The sequence below is a fragment of the Oratosquilla oratoria genome, chromosome 3, assembly GCF_046742065.1.
Source record: "Oratosquilla oratoria isolate Oo_2021 chromosome 3, ASM4674206v1, whole genome shotgun sequence".
In the NCBI taxonomy this organism is placed as follows: Eukaryota; Metazoa; Arthropoda; class Malacostraca; order Stomatopoda; family Squillidae; genus Oratosquilla; species Oratosquilla oratoria.
In genome coordinates this window covers 78,827,807-78,852,806 of record NC_134779.1, presented here as the reverse complement: position 1 = coordinate 78,852,806, position 25,000 = coordinate 78,827,807, and the positions used below count along the sequence as shown (strand labels likewise).

The window sequence follows — 25,000 nt, the reverse complement described above, 5'->3', positions numbered from 1 at the left end:
ATACATATATATATACATATATATATATATATATATATATATATGCACACACACGCATATATATATATATATATATATATATATGTATATATATAATATATATATATATATATATACATATATATACATTAGGGATATTACTTTTTCATATTTAAAAGCCTGTAGTGGCAAACGATGAACTTTTGCCTAGAAGTCACAAAAATGCCTTTCTTTTTCTCAAATTGTGAAAAAAATTCCCGCACCTAAGGATATTTTGTATTAGGCTAAAGTATCAAAAGCAAATTCTGCCGTTTATAAAAGCATTTATTTGCAAATGAATATAACATACAATAAACTTTAAAAATGCTTTTAAGTTTGTGAGTTACTGTTTATGAACTTCCTGTTGAGATATTTATTAGTTTCACAGCTCGCTCGGCCACCATATTTGAGCGAGGCACATCAAACACTGATCGTTCCTTTATCCAGTGGGTGGGAAAACATAAAACCTTAGGACACTTCAATTTAGATATAGCAGCATACAGCTCATTGTGTCTTCTAAATAGTGTTGGTTTGAGAACTATTTATTCGCCCATGTAGCTGCGATGATGTCATAAGTAGCTTTCAGCTGATCTCTCCGTTTCAGAAAGAGAAAAATGCAATAAATCCAAAGATTGCCCGTGAATTCCACTTGGCACTATGAAGGGAAGGCAACTTCCGCCATTTCATATGGGGTCATTTTTCCTCCATATTGCTTCACAGAGTTCAAAAAGAAACCTGAAGTCATCTCTCCTTCCAGGTTTTTCTCGTGCTGGCATCTTTTCTATACCAGAATAGCTCTTTTGTAAGTTCTCATAGCCTGCCAAAACATCATCAGTGAAATAATAGTTGATGCTGGGTGACCGTGATTTTGTTGAGAAAAAGGAATCCATCACGTGCCGTAGAACCAAGTCGAGAATATGATGCTGGTATTCAATAAACTGAGGCTCTTCTTGTTCTTTTTGTCCAAACTGTCAGTGGAGTCTAACAACAACGCCACTTTGCTGGCCTGTATTGACTGCTGTGGTGTCGGAAATTATCATTTTGACACTCCTCTGTGCACTGTATTCATCTAGCAGGGCTTGCAGTGGAATAAAGATGTCCTCAACTGATCCGCTTTCGCAAGCCAAAATGCCGAGGTGAAGAGTTCTTGCATAATTCTTTACACGAACCACTTGATATTCCTTATTGTAAATTTTCTTCCCATCAAAATACAAGCAAAATTTCTCTTCATCAATAATTTCTTTCAGCCGGTTCTTGACTCTTTCTGCATCCATGATCACTCGACGCTAGATTCCCGTTTGTGATGGTGTGGGGACATCTATTCCTTCTTCAGCCAAGTTTTGAAGAACATTTGATGTTTCCTTGTTGATAAGGACACTTTTGATACCAGCTTGGCAGCAGATTTTGTTGTGTAATACTTTCGTTTCATGAGAGGAAACTCTTCTGCAACATCAGAACCAGTGTCGTTATTTTCTTCTTCACTACTACTACTCAACTTTTGCACTAGAGTTGTTGACGGTTCTGATGAATTTCTTAGCCGTCTCGAAGGGTGGATCGTTGACACAGGAACCACTTTCTCAGTCATGTATCCCACTCGGCCTCCTGATTCTACTTGTTTTCTGTAAAGTTCTTTGTCTTCAGATTCTTTATTTTGCCGCTTTCTATATTTTACAAACACTTTCACTATCTTGTCAACCTTTGCTGAAAATTGCTGCTAGAAAAGGAAAGCTAAGTTTCTCTCAAAGCTTCAGCAATTCTTGAGATATCTTCCTTATTCAGTCTGCTCGCCCTTTGAGCTTATCGTACAAACCCAAAAATCTAACCAACAATCCCTGTTCAAAGGTATTTTGCACATGATCTCATTTATATCCTTTTTCATTTCTGGTATGCTTGGACGGCGTTTTGTAGTTGTTGTCAAATTCCGTGTCCATTTCTTTCCAGCTGATTTCACCGCTGATTTGGATAGTTTACTTTTAAAAAACATGTTTGAATCTGAAAGCAGAATAAATGTATTGAAAAATGAGAATGTAGAATACACTACCTGCTTCAAAGAATATTTAAACCAATTTCTATTTTTCATCATACTGCACAAAAGGTATCTACTATCCAGTAATATGTAAGTATTCATCATCCACCTATTTTATACATGTATTTAAAAATGCTACATGGTAAGAAAACTTATTCCATAATCCTTACAGAACTGTAAAGTTGTAAAGCCACTGTTTCTTTGTCTACACAGCACACACTCAAAACTACAACTAACAGAAAAAATGAAATTATGTTTGGTCCGGGAGGCTTTTACAAAGCCAGAATAAAATAGCATAAGAAAACTAACATGGAGGCAAATATTTATCAAATGCAAGATCAGGAAATATAACATTTTGAAAAAGTTAAAAAGTCATATCACTCAAAAAAAAAAAAAAAAAAAAAAATATATATATATATATATATATATATATACATATATACATGTTGAGACATTCTGACAAGTTGAAGTGGGTGGCAAGAGGAAAAACTGGAGTCTTATTCCGAGTTATATTCTTGACTAGTATATATATATATATATATATATATATATATATATGTATATATATATATACAAATATATACATATATATATATATATAGATATATATATATATACATATATACAAATATATACATATATATATATATGTATATACATATACATATGTATATGTATATATATATATATATGCATATATATATTATATACATATATATATATATATATATATATATATATATATATATATATATGGAGTGGTTGGGAAATGTGGAGTTCCAGGAAAGAATCGTAGTGGAGAGTTGATGGTGGAAATGTGTCTAGAAAGAGAGTTGATGATAGCAAATACAGTGTTTTGGAAGAAAGTCAAGCATAAGTACACATGGGAGAGGGTGGTGGATGGAAGGGTGGTAGATAGAGCGTTGATGGATTATGTAGTGGTAAATAGGACTATGATAGGAAGAGTTGAAGATGTACATGTGCTAAGGGGAGAGGGTGGGGGAATATCAGATTATTTTTTGGTGGAAGGTAAGTTGAGAGTGGAGGATAGATGGAGAAAGAGGAAAGGGACAAAAGGTAGGGAGGTGCTTAGAGTGAACTCTTTAAACGAAGAGGAAAAAGAGAAGGAGTACAAGAAGAAGCTGAAGGAAGAGTGGGAGGGAGAGAAGGATAGAGTAGAGTTAGGTGTTGAGGAGGAATGGGGATGTTTCAAGGAGGGAGTCACAAAGTGTGCAAGGATGATGTGTGGAACAAGAAGGACAGGTGGAAATAGAGGGAAGGGTAGTGAATGGTGGGATGAGGAAACAAAGAAGGTTGTAGAAGAGAAGAAGCAAGCTTTCACAGATTGGTTACAAAATAGGACGAGGAAGTCATATGAGAGGTACAAAGAAAAAAGAAGAGAAGTAAAGCAAAAGGTAAAGGAGGCAAAGAGGAGAGCAGATGTGAAGTGGGGGTATGAGTATGACAGAAATTTTTTAAAGTAATAAAAAGATGTTTTGGAAAGAAATTAAGAGAGGAAGAGAAGGCGAATAAAGTAGAGAAGAAAAGGTAAAAGGTGCAGATGGAGAGATGATAATGAAAGAGAAGGCAGTAAGCGGAAAATGGCAGAATACTTTAGGGAGTTGCTAAATGTGAATGAGGATAGGGAGGGAAAGATAGTTGCAGTGGGAAATGCTAAGAAAATGAGAGTGATGAGTGAGGAAAATGGAGGAAAAATAAGGAAGGATGAAGTGAAGGTATTTGTTAAGATGATGAAAGCAGGTAAGGCACCTGGTCTGGATGGATGCCATGCAGAATGTCTAAAAAAAAAGGAGGTACAGTGATGGTGGACTGACTGATGAGGTTATTTAATGCTTACTGGAGATAAGGTAGAGTGCCGGAGGACTGGAGGAGTGCCTGTATAGTTCCACTTTACAAGGGAAAAGGGAACAAGTGTGAATGTAGTAGTTTCAGAGGGATTAGCTTGTTAAGTGTAGTTGGGAAGGCTTATGGGAGGATCTTGATTGAGAGGATTAGGAGAGGAACAGAGGGAGTAATTGGTGAGGAACAGTGTGGATTTAGGACGGGTAGAGGTTGTGTAGATCAGATCTTTGTGGTAAGATAAATATGTGAGAAAGCTATAGGAAAGGGGAAGGATGTTTTTTGGGGTTTTATGGATCTGGAAAAGGCTTACGATAGGGTAAACAGAAAGGCACTGTAGGAGGTTATGCAGATTTATGAGATAAGAGGAAAGATTCTAGGAGCTATCAAGAGTTTTTATGAGAGTAGTAGAGCTTGTGTCAGGATTAGAAATGGAGAGAGTGAGTGGTTCGAGGTAAAGGTGGGACTTCATCAAGGATGCGTTATGTCGCCCTGGCTGTTCAACTTATACATGGATGGGGTAGTGCGAGAGGTAAATGCAAGGGTAGTGGGTCAGGGATTGGAGATGGTTAAAGAAAATGGAGAGAAGTGGGAGGTGAGCCAGCTGTTGTTTGCGGACGACACTGCGCTTGTGGCAGGATCGAAGGAGGGATTGAGGAAGTTGGTGACAGAGTTTGGGAGAGTATGTGATAGAAGAAATCTAAAGATAAATGTGGGTAAAAGTAAGGTGATGAGATGTACAAGGGGTGAAAGTGGCAGTAGACTGGAAGTGAGCATTAAGGGAGAGCGACTGGAGGAAGTGGATAGTTTTAGATACTTGGGTGCAAATGTGGCAGGAAAAGGTGGAGTGAAGGTGGAGGTAGAATGTAGATTGAGAGAAGCAAGTAAATGCCTTGGTGGATTGAAGAGTGTAATGAGGAATAGACATTTGGGAATGGATGCTAAGAGGAGACTGTATGAAGGAGTGATTGTGCCAACAGCGCTGTATGGGGCAGAAACATGGAACATAAGAGAGGAAGAGAGAAGGAGTTTGAATGTGTTTGAGATGAGGTGTCTGAGAAGTATGATGGGAGTTACTAGGCTAGATAGAGTGAGAAATGAGGAGGTGAGGAGAAGAACGGGGGTGGAAAGGGAGTTGGGAGATAGGGTTGATGAAAGAGTATTAGGATGGTTTGGACACATGGAAAGAATGAGTGAAGAAAGACTAGTAAAGGAGGTATGGAAGGCAGATGTGGAGGGAGTGAACATGAGGGGACGTCCTAGGATGAGGTGGATGGATGGGGTGAAGGGGGCTTTAGGGAAGAGGGGAATGTCTGTTGAGGAAGGACGGGAGAGGATAGAAGCCAGGGGTGAATGGAGAATGGTTGTATATAGATGATGTTGTGATGCCTGCGGTGGAATGGGTGGGGGGATGGGGGGTGAGGTAGTATGTGTGAGCAAAATTTGACGCAGCCCGAAGGGATTTCTCCCCGTCTTCTCCTTTTATGTATGGGGGGACGGAGAGGGGGGGGTCGCCGATTTAATGAAGCGGCCTTGCTGTGGATGTGCTGTGTCTTGCGACACTGCTTCTGACCCAGGGCAGTGGACAAGGTGCAGGGATGACCCATCATCCAAGAGGTGCTAAGATAAGAGGGAGGGTGGAGGGGTGTGGAGTGTATTCAGGGATGGAATGGGTGGGAATGATTCTATGCCTTTTTCTTTTTGGCTACCTCTCTTGTAAGGGAAAAAAAGGCTTGGTATATGTATGTATATATATATATATATATATATATATATATATATATATATACATATATATAATATATATATATATATATATATATACATATATATATATATATATATATATGAAAAGTAGACCACTTGGAAAAAGAAAATAATGAAGCAGAGCGCTTTAGTATATTGCATCTTCAGTGCAAAAATTACTTTTTGCACTTACGATGTAATATACGAAAGCGCTCTTCTTCGTTAGTTTCTTTTTCCAAGTGGTCTACTTTGCATAAGTGAACACACGTACCCATGTTCCTATTAGCATATATATATATATATATATATATATATATATATATATATATATATATATATATATATATATATATATATATATGTATATATATGTATGTATATACATATATATATATATTCATATATATATATATTATGTATATATATACATATACATATGTATACATATAGATATATATATGTATATATATATATATATATATATATATATATATGTGTGTGTGTGTGTGTGTGTGTGTGTAAGTATGTGTGTGTGTGTGTGTGTGTGTGTGTGTGTGTGTGTGTGTGTGTGTGTGTGTGTGTGTGTGTGTGTGTGTGTGTGTATGTGTGTGTGTGTGTGTGTGTGTGCAAGAGAGGTAACAAAAAAATAAAGGCTTAAAATCCACTCCCACCCATTCCATTCTCACTTACTCCACTACCATTTACCCCCTACCTCTCTCATATACTGCTTCTTGTGGTTTACGGGTCATCCTTGCATCTCGCCTACTGCCCTGAGTCAGAAGCAATATAGCACGACATAGCACGTCCACAGCAAGGCTGTTTCATTTAATCGGTGACCACCTCTTCTCCGTCCCCTTATGAGGAAAAAGAGAAGACGGGGAGAAATCCCTTCGGGGATGCGTCAAAATATCATTCACACATACCCCCTCACTCCACCGTCTCCCACCCACTGCCTTCCATGTATCACAGCATCATCCATACACAATCATTCTCCACTCACCCCTATCCTCTGCCTTGTCCCTTCCTTTCTCAACAGACATTCTCTTCTTTTACAATTCCCTTTTACCCCATCCATCCATCTCATCCTTAGTCGCCCCCCTTATGTTCACTCCTTCCACCTCTGCCTTCCACACCTCTTTTACTAATCTTTCTTTACTCATTCTTTCTATATGTCCAAACCATTCTATCCCAATACTCTTTCATCAACCCTATCTCCCAACAACTTTTCTACGCCACTCTCCTCCTCACCTCCTCGTTTCTCACTCTATTTAACCTAGTAACCCCTACCATAATTCTCAGGCATTTCATCTCAAACAAATTTAAACTCTTTCTCTCTTATATTCCATGGTTCTGCCCCATATAGTGCTATCGGCACAATCACTTCTTCATACAATCTCCTTTTAGCATCCATTCCCAAATGTCTATTTCCCACTACACTTTTTGATTCACCAAGATATTTACTTGCTTATCTCAATCTACATTCTACCTCCACCTCCACTCCTTACTTTCTCGCCACATTCGCCCTCAAGTATCTAGAAATATCCACTTTCTCCAGTCTCTCTCCTTTAATATTCACTTGCAATTTCCTGCTACATTCTCTCCTTGTACATTTCATCACCTCACTTTTCCCCATATTTATTTTCAGCTTCCTTCTTTCGCACACCTTTCCAAACTCTGTCACTAACTTTCTTAATCCCTCAATCCCTCCTCTGATCCTGCCACAAGCGCAGTGTCGTCAGTAAACAACAACTGGCTTACCTTCCATTTTCTCAATTTTTTAATCATCAACTCTCTTTCTAGACGCATGTCCACCATCATCTCTTCACTACGATTTTTTCCTGGAACTACATACTTCCCGACCGGTTCGTTCATCGGTTCGTTTCCTACCCTAGCATTGAGACCTGCCAATACCACTACACTGACATTTCTCCCTAAAACCTCTATGCACTCATTTAAATCTTTCCAAAAAGCCTCCCTTTCCTCTACACTCTTCTCACTACTAGGCCCATATGCACTTACAAAAACCCACATCTTCCTTCCTAGTTTCACCTTCATCCAAATTACCCTTGAAGAAACCTCCTTCCCCTCCGCCATACGTTTACCTATCTCTTTACTTAGTACTACAGCCACCCCTTCTCTCCCTCGTCCTCTTTTTATTCCTTACACCCTCCCAACTACACTTCCAAACTCAAACTCGGACCCCCTTTCAACATAGTTTCACTCAATGCCAATACATCCATCTTCTCACAAACAAACTGCTTATCTCTCTCCTTTTACTCTCATCTGTACTACAACCACGCACCTTAAAAGACTCAAACCTTAGGGTTATGGTTGGAATATTCCTACCAGACCCTCTTATGCTTTTGCTTTTTTTTTTTTTTTTTTTTTTTTTTTTTTTTTGGGATGTCCCCTTTGGGGCTACAGAGAGAAGGATTCCTAGTCCTATCTCCGTCGTGTTTTTGTCGCCTTTTACGACTCAATTGGGAACACTCGGTGGTAGTATTCTTCTCCCCTACCACAGGGTTCGGCGAAAGAAGGAAATGAATATTCAGAGAAGTGGTACAGAACAGTATTCAGAGTAGGGGGACAACATAATAGAGGGACAGTCGCAGTATAATAAAGTATAATAATTTATCAGTGAAAAGATATTTCCTCTAATACAGACAAAATGTGTGCCTTTGGTCCGTAGCGGCACCCCATATAGACCCTAAAATATCAGCTGCAAGCTACTGAACAGTTTTAACCCTACAATAGCATGCAGCTAACATCCCATACACACGCGCGCGCACACACACACACACACACACACACACACACACACACACACACACACACACACACACACACACACACACACACACACACACACACACACACACACACACACACACACACACACACACACACACACACACACACACATATATATATATATATATATATATATATATATATATATATATATATGAAAAGGTGGTAGAGAAATACGGGTTAGAGCGAGAACACTGTATTACTGACGTTTCGACTATAAGTCTTCAGAAGAAGAAGACTTGTAGTCGAAACATCAGTAATACAGTGTTCTCGCTCTAACCCGTATTTCTCTACCACCTTTTCACTTATCTGTCCAACCTTCATAACAATATATATATATATATATATATATATATATATATATATATATATATATACTTTTATAAATATATATATATATATATACTTGTATATATAGATATATAGATATCCTTGTGCATGTATATATATACATATATATATATATATATATATAAGAGAGAGAGACGTCATCACTGCCTCTTGACTCTATGAAAAGCTGGACTCATTTGCCCGTGTCTCTTCAGACTCTGATTGGCCTGATTGGATCTCGGGCTAACGAGAGGATGCGGAGCGGAAGCGAAGACCTCGTGAGGCCTCGCACCTACAGCCATCAGCACTTTGACTTGGAGCCCAACAGCGTGTCTACCCTGGGTCATCCAATGCCAAAGCTCGAGTCACTCCTTCAAGTCTCAGGTAGGTAATCTTGAATGTGGTGGCCTACTTTCTAGAAAACTCGTAGTAGATTACATTATCACACTCGACCGCAAAGGGTGACAGTCGTAATTAATTACAATTGTTTGCAATCAATTATAATTGCAATGGTAAAAAATTGTGACAGGAAGTAAATAAAATAATCAATTGGCGCTTATGGTAACTTGTTGCTCAAAACGTTTCATTCTGGCGAATGGAGATTTTGTTGGACTGATGGTCAAAACCCAGCGAGAAGGGGCTGAATCTATTTTTCTTTAAAGAAGTATTGACACTACGGAGACTTAAGCCCCGTCCCGCGCAGACTAGGTCGTAGCGAGGTCTTTGTCTAAGTTGCCGTGATGGGTTTCAGGAAATCTTGAGCTTGCACGAAACTCGGAAATTGAGTCGGTGGCCGGTGAGGTCGGGAATTTGGACAAGGCGGTAACGGGACGCCTTCACCGTCATGCGGCAATCATATTGCGCCGGACGTGGCGCCGTGCCCAACGGGTCGGCGTCAGACGGCACTCTAAATTAGGTTGGCGTCATGTGGAGACTGAAGTACGTAATGAGGCAATCGTGCCACACGACCCAGTATCTTCTTGAACAGTGTCACATCAATCCTCAGGTAATTCTTGTAGGCTGGGTCATCCTCAAAGCCAAGTTCCTATAGTAGGTTCTCGTATGGTCCATACTTCACCCTACGGAGAAGCTATGATCGTAACTACAGTCTAGATTCCTTCTGCCTACTTTTGCGTTCATTTCAGCTGCTTGCATGTGTTGATGCCAATGTCCAGGTTGTCCTTGTCGACTAGTAATGATAACCTCATTATTTGTAGGGTTTGCTGGTGGTTGCATGGGACTGTGAGGGCCATTGCAATATGCACACTGTGTATGTTGACCCGTCGGTAGCTGAAGGAAATGTGTGGTGAGGGGCATGGACCATTTTTATTTGCACCTGGTTGCCCATTGTGACTGCGTTGGGAACCTGCATGACGGTGTCTGGGACCTGCATGGCGGGATCGTTGTCATGCGCCGACGGCATTGCGTCCATCGACAGCTTGCATCCCATATGCGGCGCCGGTCGGAAGCATGGTCACCATCCGGTTGGCGTGTTGCGGCGACTGACGGCGTGCGGCGGGGACCGTTAGTGTTGTGGTGTAATACTAGGTCGCCATTTGACACCGTCTAGTCGCCGTCAGACGCCAACTGGATGACGATAGGGTCCAGACTACCCACCCCCCTGCGATTGTCGTTGTTGGCCTCCAATAACGTACGGGATCGCCTACGTCAGCGTGGTAAAACCCTTATTTCTCCATAGTGTGAGTGCAGTTTAAGTTATATATTATTTCCTCTTCCAGTGATTAGAAAATAGGGAGACAACGCCAAGAACCGTGTCATCTACTTGTTAGGGAACAATATCACCAATGATAATCTCTTTTCACAAGACCTTGCCACCCAAAACCCAGAGCGCAGTACAAAGTTTTAACATTCGCAAAAGAGATAAGGGCTATTTTTTTTACAATCTTAGATTAATCGGCGGTACCGCCCACCTCGAGAGCCTTTTCACCCGTAAGATTACTAAGGGGGGGGGTTAGTCAGGACACCGTTGCCGTCCAGTTGGCGTCTGACGGTAACTGGGTGAGGTCAAATGGTGACCTAACATACACCATAACTCTAATGGTCCCCGCTGCACGCCGTCAGACGCCACAACACGCCAACTGGACGGAACATAGTTTATAATGGTTGTTGCATGACGGCGAAGGCGTCCCGTAACCATTCCGTTCAAATTTCCGACCTGTCCCGACCTTCCCGCCGCTCTCCCATCCAGCGGCTACCTCTCAAAGCGCGACAACTTAGACAAAGACCTCGCTACGACCTCCAAGTCAACGCGGGACGGAGCTTAAGTCTCCATAGCGACAGTGCTTCTCAAGGACGCACGAGACCGCCTATGTAGGGGTGGTAAAACCCGTGAGTGCGGATAAAGTCCTTTGTGGTGAGACGTCAGGAATCGAAGAATCACATATTCTCTGCCGGATTTCTATTAATACCAAATGCTAAAATTCAATTATTTCTTTCCTGCGGTGATATATCATGAATGATTTCCCTAATTATTGCTTGTGTTTTCTTTTGTTGTATGTTAATAATCTATTTTTCCGTTTTTCCTCATTTGCTTTGATTTCTTACTTTTTTTCTCTCTCTCTTTTTTCCTTTTGTTCTTTTGTTCTTTTTCGAGCTTTTAAGTATACAGTAGATGTATGTTATTGTATTTGCATTCTTATAGTCCTTTCTATTGCACACTGAAAGTAACAAATAATAATGACTTCTGCACAGGCGAGGCTGAATTCACCAATGATATTGATTACCATCACGACGAACTCCACGGGTATTTCGTGCAATCCAGTGTTGCTAACGCAAAGATCAAGAGAATTGATCCCTCTAAAGCCTTGGTAGGTATGGACCAATGTAAAGCGTTTCCTACTAGTTGCCTCGTACACCATATGATCAGGGAACAATGATCCTTTGTTTCTTATTTATATTATTATTTCTCAATTCCTTGTTTTTGTGAAAAGGGCTAAAACTCACACACACACGCACACACACACACACACACACACACACACACACACACACACACACACACACACACACACACACACACACACACACACACACACACACACACACACACACACACACACACACACACACACACACACACCAACGAAAAGAGGACTAGATATGAGCAGAATCGAATTGCCACTTGGGGTGATACTAAGAAGAGCTTGTTTAAACGACACCCCAAAATCAACTCAAAGGTGGGAAAACATGTTTTTTCAGGTTTCCAAAGAGACAAAGGAATATTAGGTAAATGTATAGGTGTAGAAAGAGAGACTAGGTATAGCAGTGTACTAAGAAATTGAGACATTAACGACTTGATGGAGGAACTAATAGATTTAAGAATAGATTATAGAGCAATGCACAGGGAAATGACTAATCTACGAAAAGCTAACGAAGAAATTAACAGAAAACTTAATTATCTAAAAAGTGAACTAAGTATGATCAGAAGTGATAACGAAAGAAAGAAAAATGAAGACAGAAACAAAAATAAGAAACTAAAAAAAAGAGGTCAAAGAACAAATACAAGCAGTGACCGAAAAAGTAGGAGAATCAATTAAGGAGACGGATCTCCTAGAAATAAAAAATCAGTGGAAACAAGAACAAGAAAATCAGAAAATAACATTTAAAGAAATAGTACAACAGCAGGTAGAGGAAAATGCTAAAGAAACGGTAATTAAAGTAATTAAAGAAAAGGAAAACTTCAGTCTTCCTTGGGGACCAGTAGAGCAGGGTATGCCCAGGGAGAGGAGCTTGGTTCTGCCAGTCGATGTTCCACCAGATAGTGCACCTCGGTTTTCATAATCTTTAGTTTGTGGGGGTTGAGACGATAAGGGGCCTGGTAAATAGGAGAAGTGTTAAGGAGAAGTTTTATGTCATGTTCGACCGTAATACACAACCCTGGGTAGTCTACAAAGACGGTAGGATGTTTCCGGAATAGTAGGGTTAGATACTTTTGTTGTTTTTTGTTTAAGTGGGCAAGGGATGAGGATCGGTTAGAGAGGAGGGAGGAGTTAAGCTGGAGAATGGTGAGTTCATTATTTTGTACTGGACGATTAATTTACATTGTGGGATTTGGTTACAATGGATAGGTCTCGGGGAGTCATTAGCAGGTTGTCTCCCCAGGTATTTTTTCATCAGATTTATATGAACTAGTTTGGAATCTTTTCGTTTGTCAGAAGTAAAAACAACGTAGTTGAAATTATCAAGACGGTGGGAAACTATATAGGGACCTTGAAACTTGTGGGTGAGGGGAGCTCCAGGTATGGGCAGATACAAGAGCACCTCGTCACCGGGTTTGAAGGTTCGGACCTTGGTTTTTTGGTCAAAATGGATTTTCATTTTGGCTTGGGACGCGGCTAAGTTCTCTAAGGCAATGTTTCGGACTACTTTCAGTCTGTGTTTTAATTGATCAATATATTGGTTCACCGTCTGTTTGGGATGTTGAGGGGTCTCTTGATACCACTGTTCCTTAAGGGTCTTAAGGGGTCCTCTTATTTGGCGACCGTACAGCAGTTCGAAGGGAGAGAACCCTAACGAGGACTGTACGGTTTCCCTTACAGCAAATAGTATGAAAGGTAGTCCTTCATCCCAATCAGAAGGTGAATTTAAACAAAACTTGTGAAGTATGGCCTTGAGTGTCTAGTGAAACCGTTCGAGAGCGCCCTGAGCTTCAGGATGATAAACGATGGATAGGATTTGGATAATGCCTAACTCTTTTAGTACACTGGTAAAAAGGTCACCGGTAAAGTTTGTTCCTCTGTCAGATTGGGTCTCTTTGGGTAGACCCACTTAAGTGAAAAAGTTTAGCAGGGTGTTTGTCATGATTCGAGCGTTAATTTTTTTTTTTTCAGAGGAAAAGCTTCAGGGTACCTAATTACCGGACACATTACAGTGAGGATGTATTGGTTTCCTTTCTTTGTCTTGGGCCATGGTCCCACACAGTCAATAATCACCTTTTCAAAGGGTTCACCAGAGACGGGGATGGGGTTCAGAGGAGCTTGTGGGATTTTCTGGTTAGGTTTTCCTACCATCTGGCAAGTATGGCAGGTCCTAACGTAATCAGTGACTGTCTTCTTTAGACCGGGCCAGAAGAAATGCTCGTTGATTCGATCGTAGGTCTTGCAAATACCTAGATGTCCTCCAGAACCATCATGAGCGATCTGGATGATACTGGGTCGGATAGAGCGAGGGATGACAATTTGGTGTCGTTCGGCCCAAGTATCGAGATTAGAACGGGAAGGAGGTTTGGTTACTCTCATTAGGATTCCCTTTTGGTAGTAGAATCCAGGGAAGTGGTAAACTTTTTGGGAACTGACTGCTACTCTATGGAAATCTTGGAAGGTGGTATCCTCGAGTTGAGCTCTTGATAGGTTTTTAGTGGCTATGATATGGTTAGGAAGGTCAAAAGTACTGGACAGAGGGGGATCAACAGGGCGACTTTGTGAGCGTGTGACCACACACAGAGGAAAAATCTCAGAATGCAAGTAGTCTTCTCCAAGAGTAGGGCTTAGGTCACAGGGAGGATTTATGATCTCGGGCAGAGGGACTACTAGGGAACCGGCGAGATCGTTGCCAAGGATGAGTTCAACTCCTGGAATAGGCAGGGGTTTGTTCCAGATACCAAGTTCCACTTCCCTTTGGAATAAATTACACTTGAGGAATACGTTGACATGTCCCGTGGACTGAACTGAGGACATATCACTTATGGTTACTTTGTGTCCAGAGACTCTGGTTCCAATCTCGGGTAAGGCGGATTTTATGATAATGGACTGAGCGGCACCAGTGTTTCTAAGAATAGAAATGGGGAGGAAGGGACCGTTTCTTGAGACGGCTATTTCACCATGAGATTTGAAATCTTGGAAAGGATCTTTCTGGGCTTGAGAACTAGTTTTTACAACATGGGACATGGGTCTTAGAGGGTTTTGTGAGTTTGATAGATTTTGCCTTGAGTGGGATTTACTTCAACGTTTATCAATTATTTTTGCTGGTTAGTGAATGAGGAGGTTCTACATCCTGGAGCCCGACATCGAAAAATATGGTGACCAGGTTTCTTACAGAAGTTACAGGTATCGGAGGAAGGAGGGGTATACGAGGACCTATCCCTAAATCGCTTATCATCCTGAGGCGCGAGGGAATCTGCTGATGGCTTTACACATGGCCGTTCGTATTGTGATCCCAACCTGTGCACCACTGTAAATTCATCGGCCAACAGGGCAGCCTCGTTCAAGTCTAGTACATCCTTGTCATTGATATACATCATCACTTGGAATGGAAGTCGTCTTTTCAACTGTTCAATGATCATCAAGTTTACCAATTGATCATACGTGCTAATTTTACGGGAGGAGAGCCATTGCTTGAAGAGCTTTAGCTTTTCGGCAGCAAATTCTACATAAGTTGAAGCTGAATATGTTAACAAGTTTCTAAAATTTTGCCTATAGGATTCTGGGGTAACTTGATAGGCATTAAGGATGCTGGTTTTAGCTAGGTTATAAGAGGTATATTCAAGACTGTTAAAGACCTTGGCGGCGGTTCCTACCAGTTTGCTTTGAGTAAGCCATATCCACTCTTCCTCGTGCCAATTGAGATGTACTGCGAGTCTTTTGAACTATCGAAAGAAGTACTCTGGTTCTGACTTTTCAAAAAGGGGGGATAGAGGCTATGTTGTTGTGTAGTAGGATGGAAGTCTTTGTCTCTCTATTATATTGAGCTAATTCTATCTCGTGTATCTGCCCACGTTATTTCATCTCACGTTCGAATTCACGCTGACGTTCACACTCTTCTCGCTCATATTCAATTCTCTCTCTTTCTAACTTAAGTCTTTCTAGTTCTAAGGAAACTATTGATCTATTCGTAGTCAGGAGTAGGGTGGATATTACTAGGATCTGGAGGAGTGTTTAGTGTTTGGTCATGTGTGGCTGTCTCTGCGGTTCCTACTTCTGCGTCTGATTCTACATTATGTCCTGTTGTCCCACTTGTGCCGGGAAGTAACTGATAAGCGCCAACATCTAAGACCCAAATCAATGAGGCGATTTATGACAATGCTTCTAAGTTCTGTTTTGTTAAGAGAAGGAGGGGCATTTATATTATAATTTTGGGCCAGGAGCCGCCAGTCTTTTAGTTTGAGGTCACCTGTTAATTGATCCACTTAGTGATTTTCTTGGAAAACTTTGATTTTGAATACAATTTTGAATGGTGGGTTATTCAGGAGAGTGATAAGAGGAATTTCACTCCAATGAATTACGTTAATCAACTCTTGAACTTAACAAGGAATAAATGGGATATTATTTAATGTTCGGTTAGAAGTGGAATTACTGTGTGAGTAAAGAAAACTTTGGAAACTGTTAGGAGAAAATAAACTCTTTACACATATACTAGGAAAGTTTCTAGGAGAGTCATAACAAGGTTTGACTGAGGGCTTACAGTAAGTATAGAAGTTTAGGTGGGGCCGACAGTTAACTCGAGGATTGGTAGTTGAATACCGAGAGAATGGATGAGTTATAGTGGCGCCAAGAATTGCCGGTTCTCCTTCGGAACCATGAAATAAAGAGGAGTGGCTTGATTGGACATATGAATGTCGAGCAGTGGGAGGGGGGAGTAGTAAGAGGACTCACGCTTCAAAGACTCGTTTCCTTTTACCATAAGACAGAATATAGAGGTAAATAATTATAGAGGAAAATTGGTCATTTGTCGTAATCACAAGCGGTATAATATTTATCTGTATTGTGATGGCTACTACGAGAAAAAAGAAGAAGAAATTGGTAGGCTTTTGAAATATTTCAAGTTCAAAATATCAAGATGAGATATAATGATAGTGGAGGAAAGCTGTCACGATGGTATGCGATGATAGTGGAGGACACAATATCACGGTAGAATATAATGTCAGTGGAGGACAGAATATCATTTTAGGAAGGGATGCCGGACAGAATGTCAGCAAACGACGGGCGGCCCGTGCGGAACGTGATGACGTGGGGAAGGGGGGGGGCAAAGTGTACATAAGAGATCGAATGACCGTGAGGGACTAGATGTCCGTGATGGGGCAAATGTCCAGGAGGCATTGAATGTCAATGAAGGACCAAATGTCAATATAGAGCAATGTGTCAATAAAGAACAAAATCATAATGTAAGGCATGATGTTGAAATACAAAACGTGTCAAAAAGAAATAAACACGAGTTTCTTAATACCATGTACTTTAATGCTCGTAGTATTAGGAATAAATTCCAAGAAATACAGGCGTATGTCCAAAAGTGAAAATCTCGATATGATAGGAATAACCGAGACATGGTTAACGGGTAAAAAGTTTGAAGCTGAATTTAATATTGCGGGATTTAAACACTTTCATCAGTATAGAAACCACAAGAAATGTGAGGGGTGTTCTGTTGTATGTTAAAAGCAATGTCCACGTTTTTCAGAGAAAGTGAAACAGGATGTATATGATAGTTTGTGGGTAGAATTAACACAAACAAATGGACAAAAAATTAATGCAGGTGTAATATACAGGCCAAAAACATTATTGTTAGCAGACGACAAACTATTGTTTCAAGAACTGTCTAGTTTCTGCAACCGAGACTTACTGATAATGGGTAATTTTAATTTTACTGACATTGATTGGATGACCCTTGAACATGGCCATATAGGTAGTCGCTTGATTGATTTTCTCGGTGACAATTACTTAGTTCAGCATGTAAAAGAGCCCACAAGACATAGAAACTTACTCGATCTATTGATTACTAGCCCCTGAAAGCATGATAACCGATGTAGAAATTGGTGAAACTATTGCAAATAACAATCACATCTTAGATTCAAACTGCTAAAAAAATAGAAATAAAAAGACAATAAAAAAACGAAAACGACATTACGAAATGAATATCGCTGATAAATCCAAAGGGAATTCCACAGAATTCTATAGTTACATTAGAGATAAATAAAAAGGTTATTAGGAATCACATTGGCCCAGAATTATCTGTTGAGGGTCAACTTGAGCATTCAAACGAAGGAATGTGTGATATTTTAAACAACTATTTTAGCTCAGTATTTGTAAACAAAACACCTCAAACTGTAGTCCAAACTGAAACCTGTGAAAAGTCTAGGGTGAACTTACTACGGTAAACATAACAAAAGAAAAAATTAAAAGGTGTATAGAGAAACTCAAAGTTAATAAAACACCAGGGCCTGACGGTTGGCATCCAAGAATCACAAAGGAAATGAAAAATTAGATTGTTGTTCCAATAGAAATTATCATAAAAAAATCCATCATATCCGGAGATGTCCCAAGAGAATGGAAGCTAGCTAACATTACACCCATTATTAACAAAAAAGTGGCAAAGAGAAACCGAAAAACTACAGGTTTATAAGCTTGACTTCAATCATAGGAAAAATGATGGAAACTGTAATCATAGATGCTATCGAACATGATTTAGAAAGTAACTGTTTGATAAATGATAGCTAGCATGGATTTAGACGAAAACGTTCTTGCGTGACTAACTTACTCAAATTCTACAACACAGTCATCTCGAATGATGACAAAAGAAACAATATAGATTTAATATATCTAGACTTTGCAAAAGCTTTTGATACCGTCCCCCACGAAAGACTACTTACTAAATTAGCTTCACACGGAATAAGTGGTAGCCTATTAAGTTGTACTAGAAATTGGTTGAATGATCGAAAACTGAGAGTTGTTCTAAATGGCAAAACTTCTAGATGGAAAATTTTTACGAATGGAGTTCCTCAGGGTTCCGTTCTTGGGCCACTTCTATTCATAGTATATATAAATGATATAGACCACGGACTAAAATCTATTGTCTCCAAATTTGCTGATGATACAAAATTGTACGGAATGGCAAATGATCACTTAAATCAATTAGATATTCAAGAAGATTTAGATAAACTACAGCAATGGTCTGAAAAGTGGCTAATGAAATTTAACATAAGTAAATGCAAGGTTATGCACATAGGTAAAAATAACAGTAAGTACGATTACAAGTTATTTGGAAATTCGTTAACAAAAGTGGATAGTGAGAAGGATCTCGGGGTAATTATCAGTAACGATCTCAAATCATCTAAGCAGTGTATTTCAGCCTCTGAGAAAGCAAATAAGATTCTAGGACTGATTGCGCGATCCTTTGACTTCAAAAGTCCATCTCTCATTAACAAGCTATATAAATCGTTAGTTCGTCCACATTTGGAATATGCTGTTTCCGTATGGTCACCGAATCTCATTAAAGACATTAACAGATTGGAAAAAGTACAACGGCGAGCCACAAAACTTATACCAAATATAAAAAATCACACGAAAATCGACTAAAACATATGAATCTGTTTTCCCTAAAAAAGCGTAGAATTAGAGGTACTTTAGAGGTATTTTAGATTCTAAAGGGCAAAATCAAAAGTGACAAAATGTTTACACTGAATGAGAAACCGACAAAAATAATGAAAGTGGGTAGAAACAACTTCGCCAATCGTGTAACTTAATGAATGGAATAGACTTCGTGCAGAGGCAGTGTAATTTAGTTCAGTTCGGAGCTTTAAGATGCGTTTGGATAAACATCTAAGAACATAAGAATACAGGAGACTGCAAGAGACCATAAGGCCTACACTAGGCAGCTCCGTATCCATCACCACCTGTCATCCCCATCCATAAAGTTGTCTAATCGTTTTTTAAAACAACTGATAGTTTCAGCGCTTACTACATGGTTACTAAGTTTATTCCATTCATCGACCACCCTATTAGTAAACCAATTCTTGCCTACTTCCTTCTTAAATCTAAATTTGTCCAGTTTATACCCATTACTGCGAGTCCTGCTCTGTTGTTTTATTATGATGACCTTGTTTGCTTCACCCTTGTTATAGCCTTTGATCCACTTGAACACTTCTATTAGATCACCCCGCACTCTGCATCTTTCCAGAGATTGTAAGTTTAGGTGCCCAAGCCTCTCTTCGTAAGGCAAATTTCCGAGTCCACGTATCATTTTGATCATTCTTTTCTGTACTGATTCTAGTGAATTTATGTCCATTTTGTAGGACGGAGACCAAAACTGTCCCGCATAGTCAAGGATGGGTCCAACTATCGCTAGATAGAGTTTAATAATTACCTCTGCACTTCTATTCGTTACCGTCCTAGCAATGAAGCCTAATGCATTGTTAGCTTTATTTCTGGCGCTAATGCACTGCTTCCTGGTTTTAAGGTCCGGACTCACCAGAACTCTCAAGTCCCTCTCGCACTCAGATTGTTTAAAAAGCGTGTTATCTAAGTTGTATCTATTTTTGGGGTTGTGTAGCCCTACGTTTAACACGCTACACTTAGAGATATTGAAGTTCATTTGCCATTTCTCTGACCATGTTAACAATTTAAGATCATCCTGCAGAATCTGGGCGTCGTCTCCTGACCTAATTAGGCGTCCTATTTTAGTGTCGTCCGCAAACTTACTAACATCACTATTTATCCCATCGTCTAAGTCGTTTATGTACATAATGAACAACAAGGGACCCAAAACCGAGCTCTGGGGGACCCCGCTAGTAACATTGCCCCACCTAGATTTTATTCCATTTATGGTGACCCGCTGTTTTCTGTTACTAATCCAAGCTCTAATCCATTCTAACACTTTTCCTCCTATGCCATGGACTTTTATCTTATTTAGTAGTCTATGGTGTGGCACCTTGTCGAACGCTTTGCTAAAGTCAAGGTAAATAACATCGTAATATTCATTGTTATCTGACGCCTTATATACTTTAGTGTAAAAGGATAAAAGATTAGTTACACATGACTTACCCTTGGAGAAATCATGCTGTGAATCACGAATTAAATTATGCCCTTCGATGTGTTCTCTGAGTCTATTTACTATTATTTATTCAAGCATTTTTCCTACAACCAATGTCAAACTGATTGGCCTGTAGTTGCATATAGACGATCTATCTCCCTTCTTAAAAACAGGAACAACGTTTGCCTGCCTCCAAGCAGTAGGAACAAAACCAGTGTCTACCGATTTATTGAATATTTCAGTTAACTGGTCGCAGATTTCAAATTTACACTCCTTAAGCATTCTTGGAAAAATTTCGTCTGGACCCGGAGATTTTGTAGCTTTAAGTCTGTCAATCTGCGTAACTACTTCTTTACTAATGCTGATATTAGATAGACTACTTTCTTCATCCCCTCTGAAAATCGGATCGCAGTCAGGTACTTTATCTAACCTCTCATTAGTAAACACCAAACTTTTTATTTGTTTATTTGTTTGGTATTGTCTGTTTATTATTTGCTTGATTTTCATTTATTATTATGTGTCTGTCAATTTACTATTATCTACTATTTACCTGTTTATTATTAAACTATACCTATGCATTTATTTATTTTATTTATCATTATGTATATTACTATGTTTTTATTTTATTTTGTTTTATTTATTTTATTTTATCCTATTTTATTTTTATCATTATTATATATATTTTTATTTGTTTATTAATTTTTTCGCATCCGACCTAGTTATGGACCGCATGCTTCGCCTTTGTAATCCTTTGTAATTTACGTATGGCAAACTAATGAATCCCTGGACAGGCCCCCATTTGTTATGGCTTGCTAAGTGTGCCGAACTATTCCAGGGCTATGAATAGTGGCCAGGTCTGTACGAGGTTGAAACTGATTGTTTACGAAAACACGATGCAGCCGTAACAAAGTACGTTCATGGACGTGGTGACTCTCGGTTGATTTTTACACACGTAAAGGCAAGTCGAGAATTCTAATAACATGAAATCATATATCTAATCTGTACCATCACCAATACAAATAAATATATTCCAAAGGATGACATAAGATATATTATAAAAAGAAAGACAATGGAACAAGAAATTTATAAATGACTAAAACACAAGATAAATATTCCCAGTTACAAAATAAATACATGTAAAGATAGACGGATTAAAAAAAAAGGTGGGTCCACTTCTACTAGTCAAGAGTTGGTTAAATATATAATAAATTTTGTTGTAGGCGGAACAAGGCTTGTCCTGTGTTCGGCAGTGGAGGAGTCGATGGTGGAGCAGCAGGTAGAAGGGCGGAAACGATTTCAACGCAAGAGTCTTGAGACCTAGGAAAGCCACTGGGGTCTTTATTGTGTCTGTAGAAGTTGGTGGCTGCCATTAAGTAGTGAGTGGAGTGGGCGGGGCTTTGGCGTGGACCTCGTCAACGGTTCATTGTAAGTTTCGAGTCCTGCTCAAAAATAAGTCATAAACCACAACCCATTGGAGCTGTTAATAAGTCATGGTGACGTGGGGGGGGGGATGATAGGTCGTTTACGAGTGTCTTCAAATAGTCTTGGTTTCGGGGTTATAGAAAAATGATGCCAGTGATCCCACCCTAGACATCATAAGAAGTACCAACAAGACCATAGACGTCATTAACGCCAAGAACGGAGGCGTTAAACTGACTAAAATTTCCGGTGATTTTAAGCCTGGCTATTTATACGGAAACGTAAAGACCCATAAACCAGAAAATTCTCTTCGTCCCATCATCAGCCAGATCCCTACGCGGACATACAACCTTGCCAAGTTCCTGAACCAACTTCTGATGCCCTTCACCTCTACACAATACAGCTACGTCTCTTCTAAAGATTTCTTGGACTCCATTAGCGACGTTCCCGCTAGAGGAATTATTTCCCCTCTTTTGATGTGGAGTCATACTTTACTAACGTCCCAATTATACGAACAATGAACTACGTCTGTGACACTATTTACCGATCAGGACCTTCTCCAAAGCTAGACATCCCTGAAATTCACCTTCGTCGCCTGCTCGAGATCTGCACCATGGAAACTGCCTTCAGTGCCCGCGCGGTAACCTCTACCAGGAAGTTGATGGTGTGGCGATGGGCTCCCCCTTAGGAATCCTCTTCGCAAATTTTTTTCATGGGGTCAATCGAAAGGGAAGTTTTTTCACTCCAAGGCAAACCCATGGTGTATGGCAGATATGTTGACGATATTTTCATCATGTCTTCGTCAACACTAGAAAGAGAATCACTCTGTAACCTGCTGGAAGAAACATCAGGACTAAGATTCAGAACTGAAGAAGACGTCAATGTCTCTCTTCCGTTTCTTGATGCACTGCTTCAACAAAATGGCAACAACTTCTCCACTTCCGTTTATGTTAAGCCCACCAACGCTGGTCTCTGTCTTAATGGGAACAGTGAGTGCCCCCAATGTTACAAAGACAGTACCATTAGCGTCTTCTTTAGGAGGGCACTCACCCACTGTTCACGCTGGACCTAGAAAGACACAACACACAAATCACTAGAAAACTTTTGGAAGACAATACCGTCATTCTCGCTAAGGAATCAGAAAGGTCCAGACTTTTCTTTCTAGAAGCCCTTATCATAAGAGACTTACAACCTACTATCAATAGACAAGTGAAAGCCCCTACCATACTCCCCAGCATGAAGCCCCTCCCTAGGACTTGTAGCCCTCTCAACCATAACAACACACCTTCCAATCACACCGACACCCAAGTCCCTCTCCGGCGTTCCGCCAGAGTCATAGAGAGGACACTTGGCCCTCAACGGACACTTGGGCAGCGCTGGACTTCTGAACTCCAACGGACATTTGCCCCACAGTGACAAATTTCCCCGTCATCTCACACTTGTAATGTGACCTCCCCCCGCGTCTTATGTTGTGACCTCACCCAGAGCTTTCTTTCTATGTATATTATGTCTTGTACTCTGTTTCTGTTACATTGAAAATGCTAACTGCGTTTAGCGAAACGTCTGTATACTCTTACTCAACAATAGTTCCTAATGTCTACTGGAAATTTATTATTCCGTCTGTCCTGTGACCAGAAATCTACGTTCAGAAGACTTGAAAGTCTACTCAAGAAGCTTTGTAGCGCCGAATGCGCAGTTGTTTTTAACAAAACGTGTTTAAAAGAAAACCTGATGCCAAGATTTACCTACATATATATATATATATATATGTATATATATATATATTCACATATATGCATACATATACAAACAACTAGGAGAATAAATGAAATGGTATATAAAGGATTATTGTCGAATGAAGCGTAATATTGATTTTACGTGTGTTTATATGATGATGTTTCATTTCTATGTGGTCGCATGCTTGCTCCTTTGGATGCTGAAGGGCATTTCCATCAATTGAATAAAAACGGATGGCGGCAGCGAAAGAGTTATTTCAGATTAAATTTAAACCCTCAGTTTGGGAAGGGAACTCCTGAGAGAGACAGATTGTTTGTTTCATCCCGCTGTCACTGTCACTGTCACTGCACGACATGCGTGTGTATGACATTTCGTTTTACAGAAAGTTGAGGGCGTGATGACCTTCCTGACGGCTGAGGACGTGCCGGGAGACAACTTCTTCACCGTCCTCGCCGGACCATCCCGCGACATTGTAAGTACAGTCGCACTACGAAGAATGAATGAATGAATGGAGGAATGAATTAGATAAATGAATAGATAAATAGATACATAAGCTTATAAAAATAAAATTAATAAATGAAATCTCGGTGAATGAATGGCATTTGAAAACTTAGCCCACCCTAACGGTTCGACATACACGTGTTTAAAGTGATGTGTGAATGTGTGAACGGGGTATTTGGGGTTTAACCAACGTGTTCGACAACCAAATACCCCGTTCACACATCACTTTAAACACGTGTCTGTCGAACCGCGTTCGACAAACCGTTAGACCGTGCAAATCCCCTCTTACTGAACGGCGAGTTGTCACTTTGTGTCTCTTTGTATTACACCCAAGGCACAAAGTGCCGTCTAGACAGGGCTAGGGCTTTGGAACAGCAACGCATGCAGAGACCCGAAGGAACTTTTATGCATACCTTTCCCTCATGTCTACCTGAAACCTGAATGGAGTTTTCGGGCACATGTAAATATATTGGATAAAAAGACCCCCAATGCGATAAACAAAATTGCAAACTAATCCATATTGTAGAATAATAGCGACAGTTTAAGCATTGTATTGATACGGATCAGTTAAAATAATGATGGTACCGAGTCAATATATTGTGTCAATAATATTGATTGCGTTGGGGCCGCAAGTCACTGGAATAGGACATTACGTCAGATAAACTTATAAATCTGTCTTAAAAATTGTCGAGTACATAGACAAAACGTCGACTAAATACACCATGGATACTGGTACTCTCATCTTTGATTTTCCTCTTCTTGATATGAAAAAGAGCACCTGGAAATTAGAGATGA

The 25,000-nt window shown here is 39.9% G+C and overlaps 1 protein-coding gene across 3 annotated transcripts in view; it reads left to right on the top strand.

The window, feature by feature from the left end:
* The window catches only part of LOC143023927 (uncharacterized), a 121,876-nt gene that overhangs the window by 63,379 nt on the left and 33,497 nt on the right, over window positions 1-25,000 (top strand). For all 3 annotated transcript variants that reach the window (XM_076182614.1, XM_076182606.1, XM_076182599.1), the window contains 3 exons: window positions 9,007-9,175; window positions 11,504-11,619; window positions 24,087-24,176. In XM_076182614.1, coding sequence (XP_076038729.1) covers window positions 9,007-9,175; window positions 11,504-11,619; window positions 24,087-24,176 — 375 coding nt within the window. The remainder of the gene's footprint in view (window positions 1-9,006; window positions 9,176-11,503; window positions 11,620-24,086; window positions 24,177-25,000) is intronic.